General features: G+C 46.3%; 1 protein-coding gene across 2 annotated transcripts in view; it reads right to left on the bottom strand.

Annotated features, from left to right (window-relative positions):
* NAV3 (neuron navigator 3) overlaps positions 1–16,991 on the bottom strand; it is a 1,035,010-nt gene that overhangs the window by 155,004 nt on the left and 863,015 nt on the right. The window contains exons 28-29 of one of the 2 annotated variants that reach the window (XM_086919576.1): positions 8,159–8,224; positions 6,794–6,947 (exon numbers count right to left, since the gene is read on the bottom strand). In XM_086919576.1, coding sequence (XP_086775702.1) covers positions 6,794–6,947; positions 8,159–8,224 — 220 coding nt within the window. The remainder of the gene's footprint in view (positions 1–6,793; positions 6,948–8,158; positions 8,225–16,991) is intronic. The other variant, XM_086919578.1, reaches the window with a different exon arrangement.

The raw sequence follows: 16,991 nt of genomic DNA, 5'->3' as shown, positions 1-16,991 counted from the left end.
GCCTGCATTAGCACAAAAGTCTCCATCTATTTTCCGATAATGTGTTTCAAGTAGATAGACCAATTGACGTCCATGTGATAAATAATGTTCTGACGTCTTCTTTCTGCCTGCTCCTGAGTTTTCCTTTCCATCTCGGCCGCAGGATCGGATGTACTCAGCAGGATGATGGTGCTCTTCTCTTGGCACGAATCCTTTCACTGACAGACTCTAAATTAAGTAATTATGCAAAAAACCAGGGAACTATCAAGTGAGTAAAAATGCCTCACCACATCCAGAATTTGAGTTTGTGGCCAGGCTCTAATTTTTTTGGGTCTGCCAAACTTCTTTGTTTTGCGCTTGCGAGGCGCACTGTGAAAATAAAGATCCACATGGGCAGCTAGAATCCTGCATGTAACCTGTGTTGTATTGTAAACCTGTTTATTCACTTAGCTCATGAGTTTTCCATGATAATGAATGTGCTAATACTGTATGGGAAGTGTTTAGGTCGAGCTAGACAGCGCATGTGCTGTCTCTTCGAGACCTGCTATAATCGGTCTGTGGGCTTTAAGTTCAATCCCCCTTCTTGCCATTCCCTTTCATTTGTCTATGTCAGTGTCTTTTAAAATTCTTGCTTGCTAGTGGTCAGTACTGTCTCTTTGTGCCGCCTTTCTCTCTTCTGTTCCTCCCACAGAGCATGGACTCAGTCCTGTCTCATTCGCTATGGTTCTTTATCTGTTCTCTGGGGACTATTTATTTTCTTGGTTTTCTGCTCTGTTATGATTTGCTCTGTGTTCAGCTTCAGCGCCCTAGATGCTTACATTTAAATATAGTATTCTTCCTCCCACCGCCTCTTGATGCCACAGTTGTGTTACTGCTGCTTCCCCCGCCGTGCCTCCCGTTCTGTTGCTAGTTTACTTTTTCGGCCTTCCTGTGATTGCTTTAGTAAATAATAAGCCTCATGTATTTACATTCTATTTATATTGTATTTTTTATTGCCACAATTTTGCTTATGCTGAGACTCGTACCTGTTCCAGGTTCGAAGTTGGCAGCTGTTTAGGTTATGCTACAATCTCACTCCTGCTGGCTTACTTTTCATTGTTTTATGTTATTATTTACATTAAACTCTTTGTGTTTTCGTTTCTCTTGCTCCCCACCCTACCCCACCCAGCCTGTGCATGTCATCTGTGAATGTTGCCAGCTTGCTGTTAGCAGCACCACTCTTGCTGCTTTTAAAACCCTCCGGCTTTCTCTCACTCCCCCACAAGCCCTGTCTCTGCTTCATTTCACTACCCCACCCTCATGTCTGTTTCTACCCTCTCCCCACCCACAGGGATCCATTTGACATATACGGGTCACTATTCATATTTGCAATCATGGTGACCCGATGTAGCAGTGGTAGGACAAGCCCTTGCTGTATAAATCTTTGTAATGTTTACCATCTGAAAAAAGTGGCAACGGTTACATTTCCTTCCTCCTTTCCTGTATGCTTCTGCACATTTAATTAGAAACCTGTTAAATGAATCGCCTTTCTTCTAAGACCGCTACTTAAAACAGTCTTGTCCTTTAAAGAACACTTTGTGGTTACTGGGAGACTTTCATGTTTATTGCTTGAATGCGGCATTGTTATCGAACACGCAGCATGTGTCGGTTATCAGAACTTTGCACAGCAAACACTAAAATAGCAGCAGTGAAAAGGGACCAGACACTTTCAAGTCTGTTTTCCAAATGCAGTATCCTATCAACCTCGTTTCATGAATCCAATTTACCACTGGAGTTTTCAGTTACGGCTGGGGTGACTTTAAGGAAAACTGGCTGGTTACCAAATACCAAGGCTGATCTCTCTTGACTCGACCTCATACTTCTTTCTTCTTTCTTATTCATCCTTGCTTTCTTTGTCATTGTATTCCTGTCTTTCTCCTCCTCCTTTCTTCTTCTTTTCTCTCTCTAACTTCTTTTTCTATCTCTCTCATTGGTCTTGATTGAAGACTAATGAAAATTGGGTTGGCTCCTAAAACTAGCATTACGAAAGTTTGCGCTATGGGCGTCGTAAATAATAATGCAACGATAATAGCTCAAACTTTCAGTAATGAGAGACCTATTGTATTACAAATGTTGGTTTTTACTTGGTGCCCCATATAGACTGAAGTAATTTCAAATCAATAAATGAGACCAATATATATTTCACATCTACACCCCACCAGGTAGGTCGCTCCCCCTCCGCACAGCACCACCTGTGTGTCCCCTGCCTCAGCTGCCGCTAATGAGGATGTTCGAGCCCTCCACCACCCGCAGGCTGCCACCTGCGCCTCCTCCCTAGTGGCAAGTGGTAGGCCGTAGGTAGGTTTTTCATCCTTCGCTTTATTGCTTATATTGTATTGCCTGCATTTTCATTGTTGTGTCTGTGACTGCTGTTGTCTGTCTTCTCCCGCTGCCTGAACGTGGTCCGCGCCCCTATGTCTTCCCTCTGTTCCCCTCGCTGTCCTCATGCTCTCTTTGCTTGGTCTTTCCTTCTGTACCCCTCCCTGCCCCTGTGTCTCTGCCCGGTTTTCCCTTCTGTTCTCCTCGCTGCCCCCGTGCCTCTCTGTCTGTTCTGCCTTCTGTTCCACTCGTTTTTCCTTCATTTTTTGTGCCTTTCTGCCCTCTGTTCCACTCGTTTTCCCCTCGTTTTCTGTGCCTTTCTGCCCTCTGTGCCACTCGTTTTCCCTCTTTTTTGTACATTTCTGCCCTCTGTTCCACTCGTTTTTCCCTCATTTTTGTGACCTTCTGCCCTCTGTTCCACTCGTTTTTTTGTGCCCTTCTGCCCTCTGTGCCACTCGCTTTTCCCTCGTTTTTTGTGCCTTTCTACCCTCTGTTTCACTCGTTTTTCCATAGTTTTTTGTGCCTTTCTGCCCTCTGTTCCACTTGTTTTTCCCCCATTTTTTGTGCCTTTCTGCCCTTGGTTCCACTTGTTTTTCCCTAGATTTTTGCGCCTTTCAGCCCTCTGTTCCACTCGTTTTTTCCCTCGTTCTTTGTGCCTTTCTGCCCTCTGTTCCACTCGTTTTTCCATCATTTTTTTGTGCCCTTGTGCGCTCTATTCCATTAGTTTTTTTTGCCCTCTGCCCTCTGTGCCACTAGTTTTTCCCTCATTTATTGTGCCTTTCTGCCCTCTGTTCCACTCGTTTTTCCCTCGTTTTTTGTGCCTTTCTGCCCTTTGTTCCACTCATTTTTCCCTAGTTTTTTTGTTCCCTTCTGCACTCCGTTCCACTCATTTTTTGTCCTCTTCTGCCATCTGTGCCACTCGTTTTCCTCTCGTTTCTGTGCCCCTTTTGCCTTCTGTTCCACTCGTTTTTTTTATGCCCTCTTGCTTCTCTGCCACTCGTTTTACCCTCGATTTTAGTGCCCTTTTTTCTCCTGTTACCTTCGTTGTCCCTCACCGCCCTCACTGCTGCGTCCCCGCCCGCTGACTGCCCACTGCCCATTCGCTGCCCACGTCTCCCGCCTCCCAGCTGCTCCTCCCTCCCACTTCCTCCTATATGCTAGCTACTGCGCGGCTGTGCCTTTCTAAGGCAAGCCTGTCTGCGCCCGTCCAGAACCCCTGGCCTCCGCTCTCGCTCCCACCACGACGACCGACGCCACTACGACGCTAGCACTCTGCACGCTCTCAACTCCGGACGGAGCCACACTTGCTTCAAGGCTGCCCCGAAATGCACACACGGCCAATTCACCTGCCGGAACTGCAGCTACACCAGCCTAAGAGCAGACGAACCACCCGCCAAGAAAGACCCTAACCACCTCCGATGCATACTACTGAACAACCGCTCCTCTAGCAAGCATGCCGTCGAGCTCTGGGACCTGCACGACACAACATCCCCGGACGTCGCCTTCCTGACAGTGACCTGGTTTAACGAATCATCTGCACCCGACATCGCCATAGACATCCCAGACGGCTACAAGATCACCCGTAGAGACTGCACCAACGGAGTCGGAGGAGGAATCCCCATCGTTCACAAGAACAGCATCAGGGTCTCGACTAGCACCGACGACACGCTCAGCACTGCCGAACACATGAATTTCCAGATCCACACAGACTCTAATTCCACCCTCAGAGGCACCCTCATCTACCGACCCCCCAGGCCCTGCCCCTAGTTCAGCGACTCCATCACCGACTTGATCAGCACGCATGCCCTGACCTCCACCGACTACATCCTCCTCGGAGCCCTGAACTTTCACCTTGAGAACAACAACGACAACAACTCCACAACCCTGATCGATAACCTTGCCAACCTCAGACTGAAGCAACTCATCATAACGCCCACCCACTCCGCTGGCCACACGCTCGACCTAGTCTTCTCTTCAAGCCTGTACGTCTCCATCCGCCACATCACTAAACTCCTCTGGACTGACCACCATTGCATCCACTTCTCCTTCCAGAAACCCACCACACACCACCGCACCCAACAGATCCCTTGCTGCTGCTGGAGCAAAAGCACCGAAGACCAACTACACGCAAACCTCGCTCTCAGCCCACCCACTGAACCCTCCAACACCAACGACGCTGCCCACAGCCTCAGACGCTGGATCGAGGACTGTGCCAACAACCTCGCCCCGCTGAGGAAACCCCCCACAGAGACACCAACAAGAGGGTCAACTGGTTCACCCCAGAACTCCTAGCCTCCAAGCAAGCCTGCCGGAAACTAGAGAAGAAATGGCACAGTGAACAAACTCCAGACAGCCACGCAGCACACAAGGACGCCATCCGTAACCATCTCCACCTCATCAGGGCGGCCAAGAGGACCAAGACCGCCTCAACAACAATGCACACAATAGCAAGGATCTCTTCAACATCGTGAAGGAACTCTCCACCCCCAGCTCCAACACCGACATCCCGCCATCGCAAGCCCTGTGCGACTCCCTCACCACCTTCTTCCACCACAAGATAGCAGACATCCACGACAGCTTCAACACCCAGACAGCCCCAACAACAGACAGCAGCACAACAGACCCTCCGTACACCATCGACCACGACCCCCTTCTAGCCTGTGTCAGCGTGAGCATATATGACACCATCAAGACCATGCGCTCAAACCACTCCGGCTCTCGGTCAGACCAATTCCCGCACCACGTCTTCAACAGAGCAAGCAGCACCATCGCACCCCACCTGCGCAACATCATCAATCTCTCCCTGGAGACAGCAACCTTCCCAGAGATCTGGAAACACGCTACGATCAACGCCCTACTCAAAAAACCTAAGGCAGACCCAAGAGACCTCAAGAACTTTCGGCCCATCTCTTTGCTCCCCTTCCCGGCCAAGGTCATTGAGAAAACCGTCATCAGACAGCTAACCCAATAATTTAAAGAAAACAGAATCCTGGACCCTTCCCAGTCAGGGTTCCGCAGCAACCACAGCACCGAGACTGCCCTCATCGCCGCCACCAATGACATCAGGACCCTGCTGGACAACGGCGAGACCGCAGCAATCATCCTCCTAGACCTCTCTGCCGCCTTCGACACCGTCTGCCACCGAACACTATGCCCACGCCTCCATGCCGCAGGGATCCGAGACAAGGCTCTGGATTGGACCACCTCCTTCCTCTCCGGCAGAACCCAGAGCATCCACCTCCCCCATTCCGCTCCAAAGCCTGCAAGATAATCTGCAGCGCACCCCAGGGATCCTCCCTCAGCCCGGCGCTGTTAAACATTTACATGGCCGCTCGCACACATAGCTCGACAGCGTGACCTGAACATAATCTTCTACGCCGACGACACTGCTGATCCTCTCCCTCACCAAGGTCCCCATCACAGCCAAAGCCAAACTCCACGAAGGAATGAAGGCCGTTGCCGACTGGATGAAGACCAGCCGTCTGAAGGTGAACTCGGACAAGACGGAGGTCCTCATCCTCGGCTCCAACCCTTCAGCCTGGGACGACTTCTGGTGGCCGACGGCACTAGGGGCAGCCCCGACTCCCACCGACCACGCACGCAACCTGGGAATCATCCTCGACTCAACGCTCTCAATGACCAAGTCAACGCTGTCTCCTCCTCCTGCTTCAAACACACTCTGCATGCTCCGCAAGATCTACAAATGGACCCCGACAGATACAAGAAAGACAGTCACCCAGGCCCTCGTCATCAGCAGACTTGACTACGGAAATCCCCTTTACGCGAGGAACCTGACCAACCTAAAACGACTACAACGCATCCAAAACGCCTCAGCACGACTGATCCTCGATGTACCACGCCACGGCCACATCACCCCCTACCTGAGAAACCTGCACTGGGTCCCCGTCAACAAGAGGATATCCTTCAAGCTCCTCACACACTCACACAAGGCACACCACAAGACTAGCCCAGCCTACCTCTACAGACGGCTCTCTTTCTACATCCCCAACCGCCAGCTCTGCTCCACCGACCTCTCACTCGCAATGAAACAACCACCGGTGGGAGATCCTTCTCCCACCTCGCCGCCAAGACATGGAACACCCTCCCACTGAGCCTACGACAGACCCAAGACCGGTTGACCTTCAGGAAGATACTCAGGACCTGGCTGTTCGATCAGTAGCGCCCCCCCCCCCCCAGCACCTTGAGACCCTCGCGGGTATGTAGTGCGCTTTACAAATGATTGATTGATCCAAGAGCAATTACTAGTTTCGTTATTGGTACAACAGCTATTACAAAAGCATGAAATCTCTGAAGCACAAAGCAGGATGGTTCTGGAATTGGTATTAATATTGAAGAATATACTTTCTTAAATGAAGACAGCCAATCAACATTTCTATCATAGAAGATATATGCCACTAAATTAACATGCAAAATCCACATATTTCAATCCACTGACCTGCATGCGGTTCATAGCTTCCCTGATTTGGTCGAGATGATGTGCTGAACTGAGGGCCTCAAGTCGGATGTCTGTCAGCTTCAGTTCTTTCTCCCTCAGCTCACCCTTCAGCTGCAGAATAATCTCTGCCTCTGCTTCCGTGCATTCACAAATCCTGAAGGTTGTGAAACGGTATGAAAGGGACAAGAACATTGAAAGATTGACTTGTGACTGACTGGTACGCTTGCAGCCTAAGAGAATGTGCTCTTCAGCTCCTCTTCCAATCTCAAGGACAGCGTCAAGTACCATTACATTTAATTCTGCTTCCAAGCACCGAAGTGCTTCGAATCAGAGTTACACTCTGAAGTAGTGTGGGGTACAAATACATAAACTAAGATAACAAAAACACTTCCTTTGACCCATAGATTAGTAGAAAGAACGTTTTTTTAGTGAATCCACTTACACATTAATAATAATTAAAAATAATCTCAAGCTTCAGTTCGCCAACTCCACAGAGGAGAATGTTGGAATGGAAAAGAAAACAGAAAGGGGATATTTTATGAAATATTCATGCCACATTCATGTTCAACACATTTAAAACTCTGAATGTGTGCATAGTTGCCAGTTTAATTGAACATCACAATCAAAACCAGGGTTTGAGCCCTTTGATGTTCTAGGCACAGCTGAGATCATAAATACCATAAAGACCTCAGCAAAATGAATATATATTAAAAAAAGTGTTGATCGAGAGTTAATTCCTCAAGATAGATAAAAGTGCGGGTGGGTCATGGCGTCATCCCCTCCCTCAGCATTACTAATATTTAATATATTATATTTTGAGCATATGCCTGTATTGATTGTGCTATCGATTTTTTCATTGTTTTCTTTAAAAAATATATATGTAATCCATACTAGGGTACAAGTATTTAAATATGTCCAGTGATGTAAAATCACATTGAAGGGCCTGGCTATTAAGATCGCCGTATTCCCATGTAAAAAATGGTAACATGCAATTTGTTAGGCATTGTTTTTTTCATCTCATGTACTGTGGTAATAACTTTGAACATGACTTTTTCACTGTAGTAACGATCGTGTGAATGTATATGCGCAGTTGCTGTAAATAACGTGTTATTGAGCTACATGTATTGTCATTTATTTATTAGAGGCTTTATTTGCTCAGCAAAATTATAAAATAATGTATATCACCAAAGTTACTTCAGAGCACTACCGCAGACAGAAAATTAACTACATTTAAGAAATTGTTCCAAGCAATATATTAATATTTCAACACGTCATTGAGTTAGTGCATGCAAGCACGCCTTTCTAAAGAGAACAGCACTCAAGGTGGAACTAAACGATGCAACTCCATGCCCCACACTGTGTTACCGAGATCTATGCTTGTAGATCACATGGCCATTTCGACGTTTCTTTGGTGCCCACATGAAAGCTGACCTGCATTGACAAATGTTACACGAAGTATTGCAATATGAACCAAAAACGATACTGAAAAGCACATGCATGAATGAGATTTGTTGACAAGAGACTATGACCGCAATCTAGAAGCTATGAAACAAGAAACACCTTCTGTAAAATAAATGTAAAAAATAATCATTTCTAGTGCACTGAAGTCTCTCTATGGCACAGAGCCTAATTGTGAGTGACTCGGTAAACCTTATGGAGGCTGCACCACGAGTTAACAGACCCACCGGGATAGAAAATCCGGTAGGTCATGGAGAGGGATCATCAGTTGAAAGCCATTAAAATATGTGGTGAATGTCTTGTGCAGTGTTATCGGGAAAATACTTGTAGAAAAAATCAGTTCTGGCATGCTATTTCCCAAATACATGTTATCAGGAATTACTAATGCCCACAGAACTAGTAACTTGGGTGTCAGGGAGATACTGGGCGGTTGTCTAGCCCACTCAGGATGGGTCCAATCTTATTAAATACAACCAAGACAACTTGAGGAGAGCTAGAGATCTGCGAATCCGGAAAAGATGGACACACGCAGGGACCATTGAGGACAATATTTCGGATGAAGCATTTGCACAAATTCAGATGGAAAGCACAAGGATATGCGTGTCTGTAACACAGAAAATACGCATAAAAGGGGCCAAAATGTTACACTGACACACAAACACACCATTACTTGAGTAAAGTTTAAACATAATAGCAGGCATGTACACTAATAAATGTCACTATTACTAGTGTTATCAATTATAAAAAGACTGCTACAGTGTCTGCTAAAAAATGTGTGCATCTCCATTTGATACCAGCACTTCACATTTGACCACATCCTTAATTCACAACACCACACAAAGGCAAGAGAAAGATGTGCCACTTCTACCAGTGAAATTCCATAATCTTGACAAAGAAAGGTTGTTGGTTGACTGAGATGTATGCCCTGGTCAATCAGTAACCACAACCCTTGTCAGGGTAAGGCACATGCAAACCCCAAGAAACCTGTGCTTGGCACAGAGCAGTCAGGCTTAACTTAGAGGCAATGTGTTAAGTATTTGTGTAACATTTGAAACTGCAAAACAGTGTAAACGCACCACAAGAGAAGCCTATAACAGATTTTAATAAGCAGAACAAGACCAAAATGGCAAAAATCCAATAAGTAGAACTGGAGATTTTGGCTTTTATAGTTTGTAGTGAAAATAGCCACAAAAAGCACAATGTGCTAATTGGGGAAATCTGGTTTTGGCAGACTGGAAAAAAGTCTTTAGAACACGGACAGCACCCTTCGAGTTTATATATACAGTTTACAATAAATGATGTCTCAGTATTTGTTAAGTCACATATAACATTGTCATGGTTGTTTTCCCAACGAATATATAGACAAGAGACTTTGAATCTTCAATTTTCTTTCCTTTATTCAATTTTTCATATTCCTTAAAATAGTCGCTGATAGCCAAAGAGCCAAAGCGTTTCGTTCGTCACCGGACTTCTTCAGGGCTGAATACAACGTATAATTTTCAAATTCATAGATGCTGCATGATTAAACGTCCAGCAGGAGATCCTTTCTTATTAAGGAGTATTGATAGTTCAAGATGAGGTCATGGAAAGATGTGTCAACGGTTTTAGTCAGGCCAAGGTAAGCCCAAACACACAGCAACAACGAGCGTAGCAACAGGTCCTTTGGTTCAACTAAAGAACCCAGAGGTCCCTTGAGGCTGGAAAAAAGTCACAAGTTCAGGCCGACTGCAATTGAGTGCCTTAAATCCTGGTGCAGAGCTTTGCATGTATTTGTGTCAATGATGAGCTATGCAGCCTAAGTGCTGTATCGGTTCCAAGATGTAGTGAGGCTGCTGTGTGAGGTCCTGTTGCATTGTTGTTGAAGCTGCTGTCGACGGGGCTTGCAAATCGAAATCCGTCATTAAGGATGTGGCATGCAGTTGGTGTCTGTTCTGAGACGCTGCGAGGAAGTGATGCGGACTCAGGTATCGTCGTTGAGGCTGCATTTGACGAGAGATGTGAAGAATTGTCTGTAGATGCGCTGGGGGCGATGCATTAGTTTCAAGAACTGCAGTGAGGGATGTGAGTCTTTGCAATGGGTCCAATCCACACAGAAATGGCAAGGCATTGGTTCTGCTCAGGTACACACTGCGCAGCCGAGGAGATGTTTCGAGTCTGCTCGGGTATCCGTTGCTCAGCAGAGAAGGTGCATCAGTTCCATTGCTCAGCACTTCCAAGGGAGTAGGACTGGGGTGGCACCACTTGGCAGGGTGGACTTACCGAAGGTAGAGACCAGGTGCAGGTGTAAGGTGGTTGGAAGCCTGTTATGTCCCTGATGTTTCCAATCAAGAGGCCAGCCAACTAGTCCTTGGTGGCCCTCTGGGTTCAAGAGATGCAGGCCCAGTCCTTCTCACCCAGGCAAGAGGGCAGCAGGCCAGCGCAGCAAAGCAGAAAGAGTGTAGTCCAGCAGAATGGCAGACCTTCAGTAGTATAGCAGTCCTTCCTCATCGCAGAGTATGAACAGGTCCAAAAATGTAATGAAGTGGTGGTGTCTGAGTTCCCTATTTTATCTACAATTGTACCAATGAAGTGGGGAGGAGCTTCTAAAGGCATGCCTTTGAATTGCACAGATGCCCTGCCTTCCCTACTTCAGACTAACTACAGCCCTTTGTGTGGGGACAGGACACATCTCATTGAGTGGTAAGTGAGGCTGGGCCAAGCTCCTCCTTCCCATCCTGCCAGTGAAAGCCCATTCAGTCACACCTCAGCTCCCATTATGTGTGGCTGTCTAGGAGGAATACACAAAGCCCAAATGCCAACTACACCCAGTCATGTGACCAGAGAAAGGCACAAAAAATGGCTAAGGCAAGAAAATGCCAACTTTCTAAAAGTGGTATTTTCTCAATTTTAATTTAAAATCCAATTCCACCATAAATTAGAATTTTAAATTAGGATTCCATAGACATCAAACTTGAACTAGTTTTATCTTCCATTTTGAAATGACACTTACAAATGTAATAAAGTAATCCCAATGTTATCCTATGGGAGATATAGCCAGTTGCAGTATTGAAAATCTAATTTAAGAGTTTTTCACTAGCAGGACCTGTAAACGTCTGAAAAATTAAAAGTACAAGTCCTGCTTTTATATACATGGCACCCTGACCTCTGACCTGTCCAAGGTCCACACTAGGAGTGAATTATTTCGATTAAAGAGGAAGGTTTGGCCCAGGATAAAGGTTGAAGGTTTGCCAGGTTGAAATGACAGATTATACTGCACACACAGGCTCCTTCAATGGCAGGCCTGATATGTGTGTAAAGGGCTACTTAAGTGGGTGGCACAATCAGTGCTTCAGGCCCACCAGATACATTTAATTTGCAGGTCCTAGGCACTTATAGTACCACTTTACTAGGAACTTATAGGTTCCTAGTAAAGTGGGTAGTATAACTTTACTAGGCTAGCATAAACATGGTCAGAAAAATGGCAGATGTTAGACCTGGACACACCAATCTTTTGGTGGGATTTAACCTGTCTTCTTGCTGTGTGATGAACTATTTTTTTTACTGGTTTTAGGCCTCAGAGCACTTTCTCAGTGCTGACCAGTGCTAAAGTGCATGTGCTGTATATTTAAAATATAATGGCATCTGGTTTCTTCGCAAATGTCATATCTGATTTACTGATAAATCCTTAATGCTACTAGTGGGCCTGCAGCGCTGATTTTGCCACTCGCATTAGTAGAGCTTCAAACCTGCCTCACGCCTGCCACTGAAGAGCCTGTGTGCTCATTATTTTTAACCTGTCATGTCGACCTGACAAGTTCACCTACCTGCCATGTCCAAACCTTCCCTTTTACTACATATAAGTCCCCCCCTAAGGTAGGCCTGCGGTCGCCCATGGGCAGAGTGCAGTGTATTTAAAAGGTAGTACATGTGCTTTTGAATGTTACATGTCCTGGTCGTGAAAAACTGCTAAATTCATTCTTCACTACAACAAGGCCTATCTCTCCCATAGGTTAGCATTGGAGATGCCTTGTAACACTTTACAAGTGTAACTTCCAATAGGGAAAATATAGAAAAGTAAAAAACACATATTTTAGTGAATTTTATTTTTTTAAATTGCAGGTCTAAAAATGCAACTTTTAGGACTTAGGCATTTTCTTACTTTAACCATTCTATGCTTCTTCCTGTCCCTAGAATACATGTCTGGATTGGATGACAGTTGGGCTTTGTGTATTCCCTCTTGACAGTCACACACAAAGGAGCTGATGTGCGCACTGCATAACCTGATGGCTCATCACCAGCCTGATGGGTCTTCATGAGCTAGAGTGCGAGGGAGGAGCTGACACTTGCACCTGAGATTGTGTCTCTCCCCACGCAAAGAGCTGCATACCCCCCTGTAGTGTGTCTGGAGCCAGGGCAAGGACGGGTAGTGTCTTGTACACTACAAAGTCCTTTCTGTGAAGTCTCACTACTTCAAAGACTAAAATGAGTATAAGTTCTGGACCTCTGACATAATGTACCCAGAAGACTTGGGACTGAGGATATTTTGCCAGGAAGAAGAACTGTTGTGCAGCCAGGAGGGACTGCTACTTTGCTGCTTGCTTTGCTTTGTTGGCCTGCTGCCCACTGCTTCTTGCCTGGGAGTGAGCGGACTGGACCTTACTCTCTACATTCTGCATCTCAAAAGGGTCTCCAAGGGCTTGTTTGGCATTGCCTCCTGTTACTGAAGTCTCAGAGATATCAAAGACTTCACCTTTATCTTGCTACCAGCACCAGGTCTCCTCTGCTGTGAGTCCTGCTCAGCCAAGTGGTTCCAAATCCAGTACTAGGACTTTGATAGTGAGTGCTTGCTGCTGCAACCCACAAAACTAATGCATCAAAACGTCATTTGGAACTGGCGTATTCCCTGCAAAATCACTGCATTGCCGCTGCATTCGCCGAAACCGTGGATAAAGCTAATGAGTGCGTAACGCAAGGACCTCAACTTACAACGAAGCCCCAGCTTTTCCGATGCTGCACCTTCATATCACCGGTGCTGCGCGAGTCTTGAACAACACTTCACTGACATCTGTGATGCCACTTCCCCAACTTCAGCCCATTTCAGGCCCGGCGTGGCTTCTATCCGACGCACCTCCTTCAGCCCAGGGGTTTGACATCGATGCCTCTGAACTTATGCACCGCGGTTTTTGACATTGACGCATCAACGACTTTGCCCAACTTCAGAACCGATGCATCGACTGCAACAGCGATGCATTACCTCCATATTTCAACACATCATTCCGAGCAGCGATGCTAGCAGTGATGCATCCAAGGTACTGTCAGGGGGTCAAGATTACTCCTGTATCCAGCCTGTGCTCCATCGTGGTTGGACTGAACTTTTGAATTTACCCCAGTCAAGCATGACCAGATAGCCCAAGTTGGAGCAATTGACTTCTAAGCACTGCATTTAGATTTAATCTTGCAAAATTCATATAGTGATTTCTGCATGTTGGTTGTTATGGTCTTGTTTTACTCAGATACATATTGGCTATTTTTCAAAACTGGTATGGAATACTTTTGTGGTGTTTTCACTGTGTTACTGTGTGTGTACAAATACTTTACACATTGCCTCTTTAGTTTAACCTGAGCTCTGTGCTAAGCTACCAGAGAGTAAGCACAGGTAAACATTTAGTGTGTACTACACTTACACTGAAATGGAGTGTGGTTCCTCCATGAACATGGTGCATACCTCTGCCAACTGGAAACCCAATTTCTAACAGCAAAGGAAGGAAAAAGGCTGGATGGAAGACCCTCCGAGGTCAGGTGGGTTAATAGACATGCTGATCGTACAAAACCATTTCGAGGACTACCTCAGCTGTACCTCATGGGACATTAACCATATTTTGTGTAGATTACATTACTCCAGAAAGCACTTCGACTAATTGACAGGCCACCAAACTGCACTAGCACTCACTACACTCTTTACATTGGTCCTGAAGAAACACAAAGGATTTCATCCTGAGACCATGATCTGCGTAAAACATTTCAAACTTCAACATGCCTAATATGAACATGACACCTGTCCGGCTACTGGGGGCCATTATCACCCCGAAGCGGCACAACTTTCTGGTTTTTATTGATGACAGAGGGGTTATTCCCTATTAAATCTACTAGTTTCCCCTCCAGCCATCTTTTAACTTCACACTAGGATACCACTCCCACGCACACCCGCACACACCCTTACGGCTTTATTATTGAAAAGATGTCCGATGAAGTGACCCTTCAGGGGAACTGTAGGGCATTGCAGTGCTGGCCCAACAAGGAGCACTGTCCACTGATGAAGCATGACATCATTGGTGGTGTGTAAGGGCACCAAGATAAGAACACACTGCCTCCAGGACCTATACTAACAGAACAACTCCTTCTCTCCTCCTAAAATGTCCCCCCCAGCTCAAAGTGGCGAGAACTATCCAACTCCTTGGGAGTTCTCATCATTAAGTCGGAAGAAGCTGGACATACCATCGCCATTGGCGTTCTTTAACCGATGACAGTGTTCCACCATAAATTCCATTCCCTGTATGGAGATGGACCACCTCAACAGTTTGGGATTTTCACCCCTCATACACCTGAGGGATCTGTGGTATATCTGAACGCGGAAGTGAGTACCAAAAAGGACACTGCAAAGGCATCCTTCTCCATGGTACTCCACCTCTGTTCCCATGGAAGTAACCTCCTACTAATGAAGCATACCTGTTGGCCTAAGCCCTTCTCATTTAACTGTGCTAAGACTGCCCCATGCATGCTCTGAAGTATCTGTCTGTACTATGACTCCTTATAGAACTCAGGATCCTAGAGTACGGGTGCACACTTGGCTTCCTTGAGGTTATCAAAGGCTTTCTGGTAGGTCCCTGTCCAGATCACATGTCTCGGCTGATTCTTTGAATTAATCTCTGTAAAGGGGACAAAAATGGTGCCATGTCTCTTCACAAACTTCCTGTAGTATCCTGTGAGGTCCTGGAAGGCCTGCACGTCAGTCTGTGCTTTAGGGGGTTACCAGCCCAGGATAGTCTCAAACTTTAACTGGAGGAGCTGCACCGTGCCCCGCCCACCATGTGGTCCTGATAAACCACAAAACCTAGCCTTATCTGGCACTTACTGGCCTTGATAGTCTGACCCACCTGCTACAGGGCTGGAAGCACCCCCTGGAGGTGGTAAAGGTGTTCCTCCTAGCTGGGGGTGTAGACAGCTATTTTGTGCAGGTAGGCAGCACAGAAGGCTTTCTTCCCAGATAGGATCCTGTTGACCAAACTCTAAAAGGTAACAGGGGTATTCTTCCACCAAAAGGCATCTCCCGAAACTGAAAGTGTCTCTCTCGGTGTGAGAATGCAAATCTTTCTTTTGCCCTCTAAGTCAGAGCGATCTGCCAGTATACTGGTGTTAAATCAAAAGTCATGAGGAACTTGGCAGTGCCCAGCCGGTCTATGAGCTCATCAGCTTGGAGGATGAAGAGTATGTAATTTTTAATGATGGAGTTAAGACCCTGGTAGTCCTCATACAACCTAAGTTCTGGAGTGGCGCACGGAGGAGAAGCCTTGGGTGCTAGCACCAAAAAGCTGGGCCAGGTACTGTTGGAGAGCTCAATCACCCCTAACACCAACATCTTAAAGACTTCCTCCTTGATACTGGCTTTCACCTTATCTGACAAACTGTAAATCTTGTTCTTCACAGGTGAACTATCTCCAGTATTGATGTCATTGATGCGTAGATGTGTGAGTCCAGGGGTGAGAGGGAACAGAGAAGCAATCTGTCCCGACAACTGGTGATAATCACTCTGCTGTTTTTGGGGTCAGTAAAGGGAGAGGTTGACACCTTCCACTGACTCATTCTGTTCCTGGGCAGACAGGAGGTCGGCTTTCCTCCTCCACTCCCTCATCTGTCACCAGCTGCATGTGAATTCTGGACCTCTCAAAAGGGGAGGCGGGGGGGTTAAGACGGTTCATGTGGAGCACCCCATAAAGAGTTTCTAGGGGTCCTAAGGGCCCCTAAGTAAGTGGACTCCCCCTTCTGCTTCTTCACCTCATATGGGCCTATCCAGTGATCCTGCTGCACCCTGGAATCCATAACCCACACCTACTGGCCAGGTTAATCCTCTACCAGAGTGGCATTCTGTCCATATGAGAATTTCATTACTTCTTGACGTATCTCAAGATTGATTTTTGCCTTCTTCCAGAAGCGGTACATCTGGTTGCGGAGGGCCAGCATGTAGCTGACCACATCCTGAGGAGGTTTCCCGGGAGCTTGCTCCTACCCATGTTTTACAAGGCTAAAAGGTCCCCTGACAGTGTGGCCATAAAGGAGTTAAAAGGGGCAAAATTCCACTCCCTTCTGTGGCACCTCTCTGTAGGCAAAGATACAGCATGGAAGGAGGGCATCCCACTTACACCTAATGGGCTCATTATGATGCCTTTCAAGGTCTTGTTGAATCTCTCCACAAGAATATTGGTTTGGATGTGTCAGAGTGTGGAGAACCTCTAAGTTACTTAAATAAATTGCTGGTAGCCAGCTGGTTTACCAATCCCAAGACACACTGCCAAAATGAGCCCGCAGGCTTTCAAATGTTGAATCAATAAACACGCCTTTAGGAAACCACAAGAGATGTACTGAAATTCTTTAATTTCACTTCTTTAGTAGTTGTTCTTCAGTATATGAAATTGGCATACTCCATCAATTCCATTTAGAATTCAAATTAATAAATAGTGATAAACATCTTGCCCTACCAGAACCC

Source organism: Lissotriton vulgaris, chromosome 1_1 (assembly GCF_964263255.1).
Source record: "Lissotriton vulgaris chromosome 1_1, aLisVul1.2, whole genome shotgun sequence".
Taxonomy (NCBI): domain Eukaryota; kingdom Metazoa; phylum Chordata; class Amphibia; order Caudata; family Salamandridae; genus Lissotriton; species Lissotriton vulgaris.
Note: the sequence above shows the minus strand (reverse complement) of the source record. Positions and strands in the feature narration are given on the sequence as shown.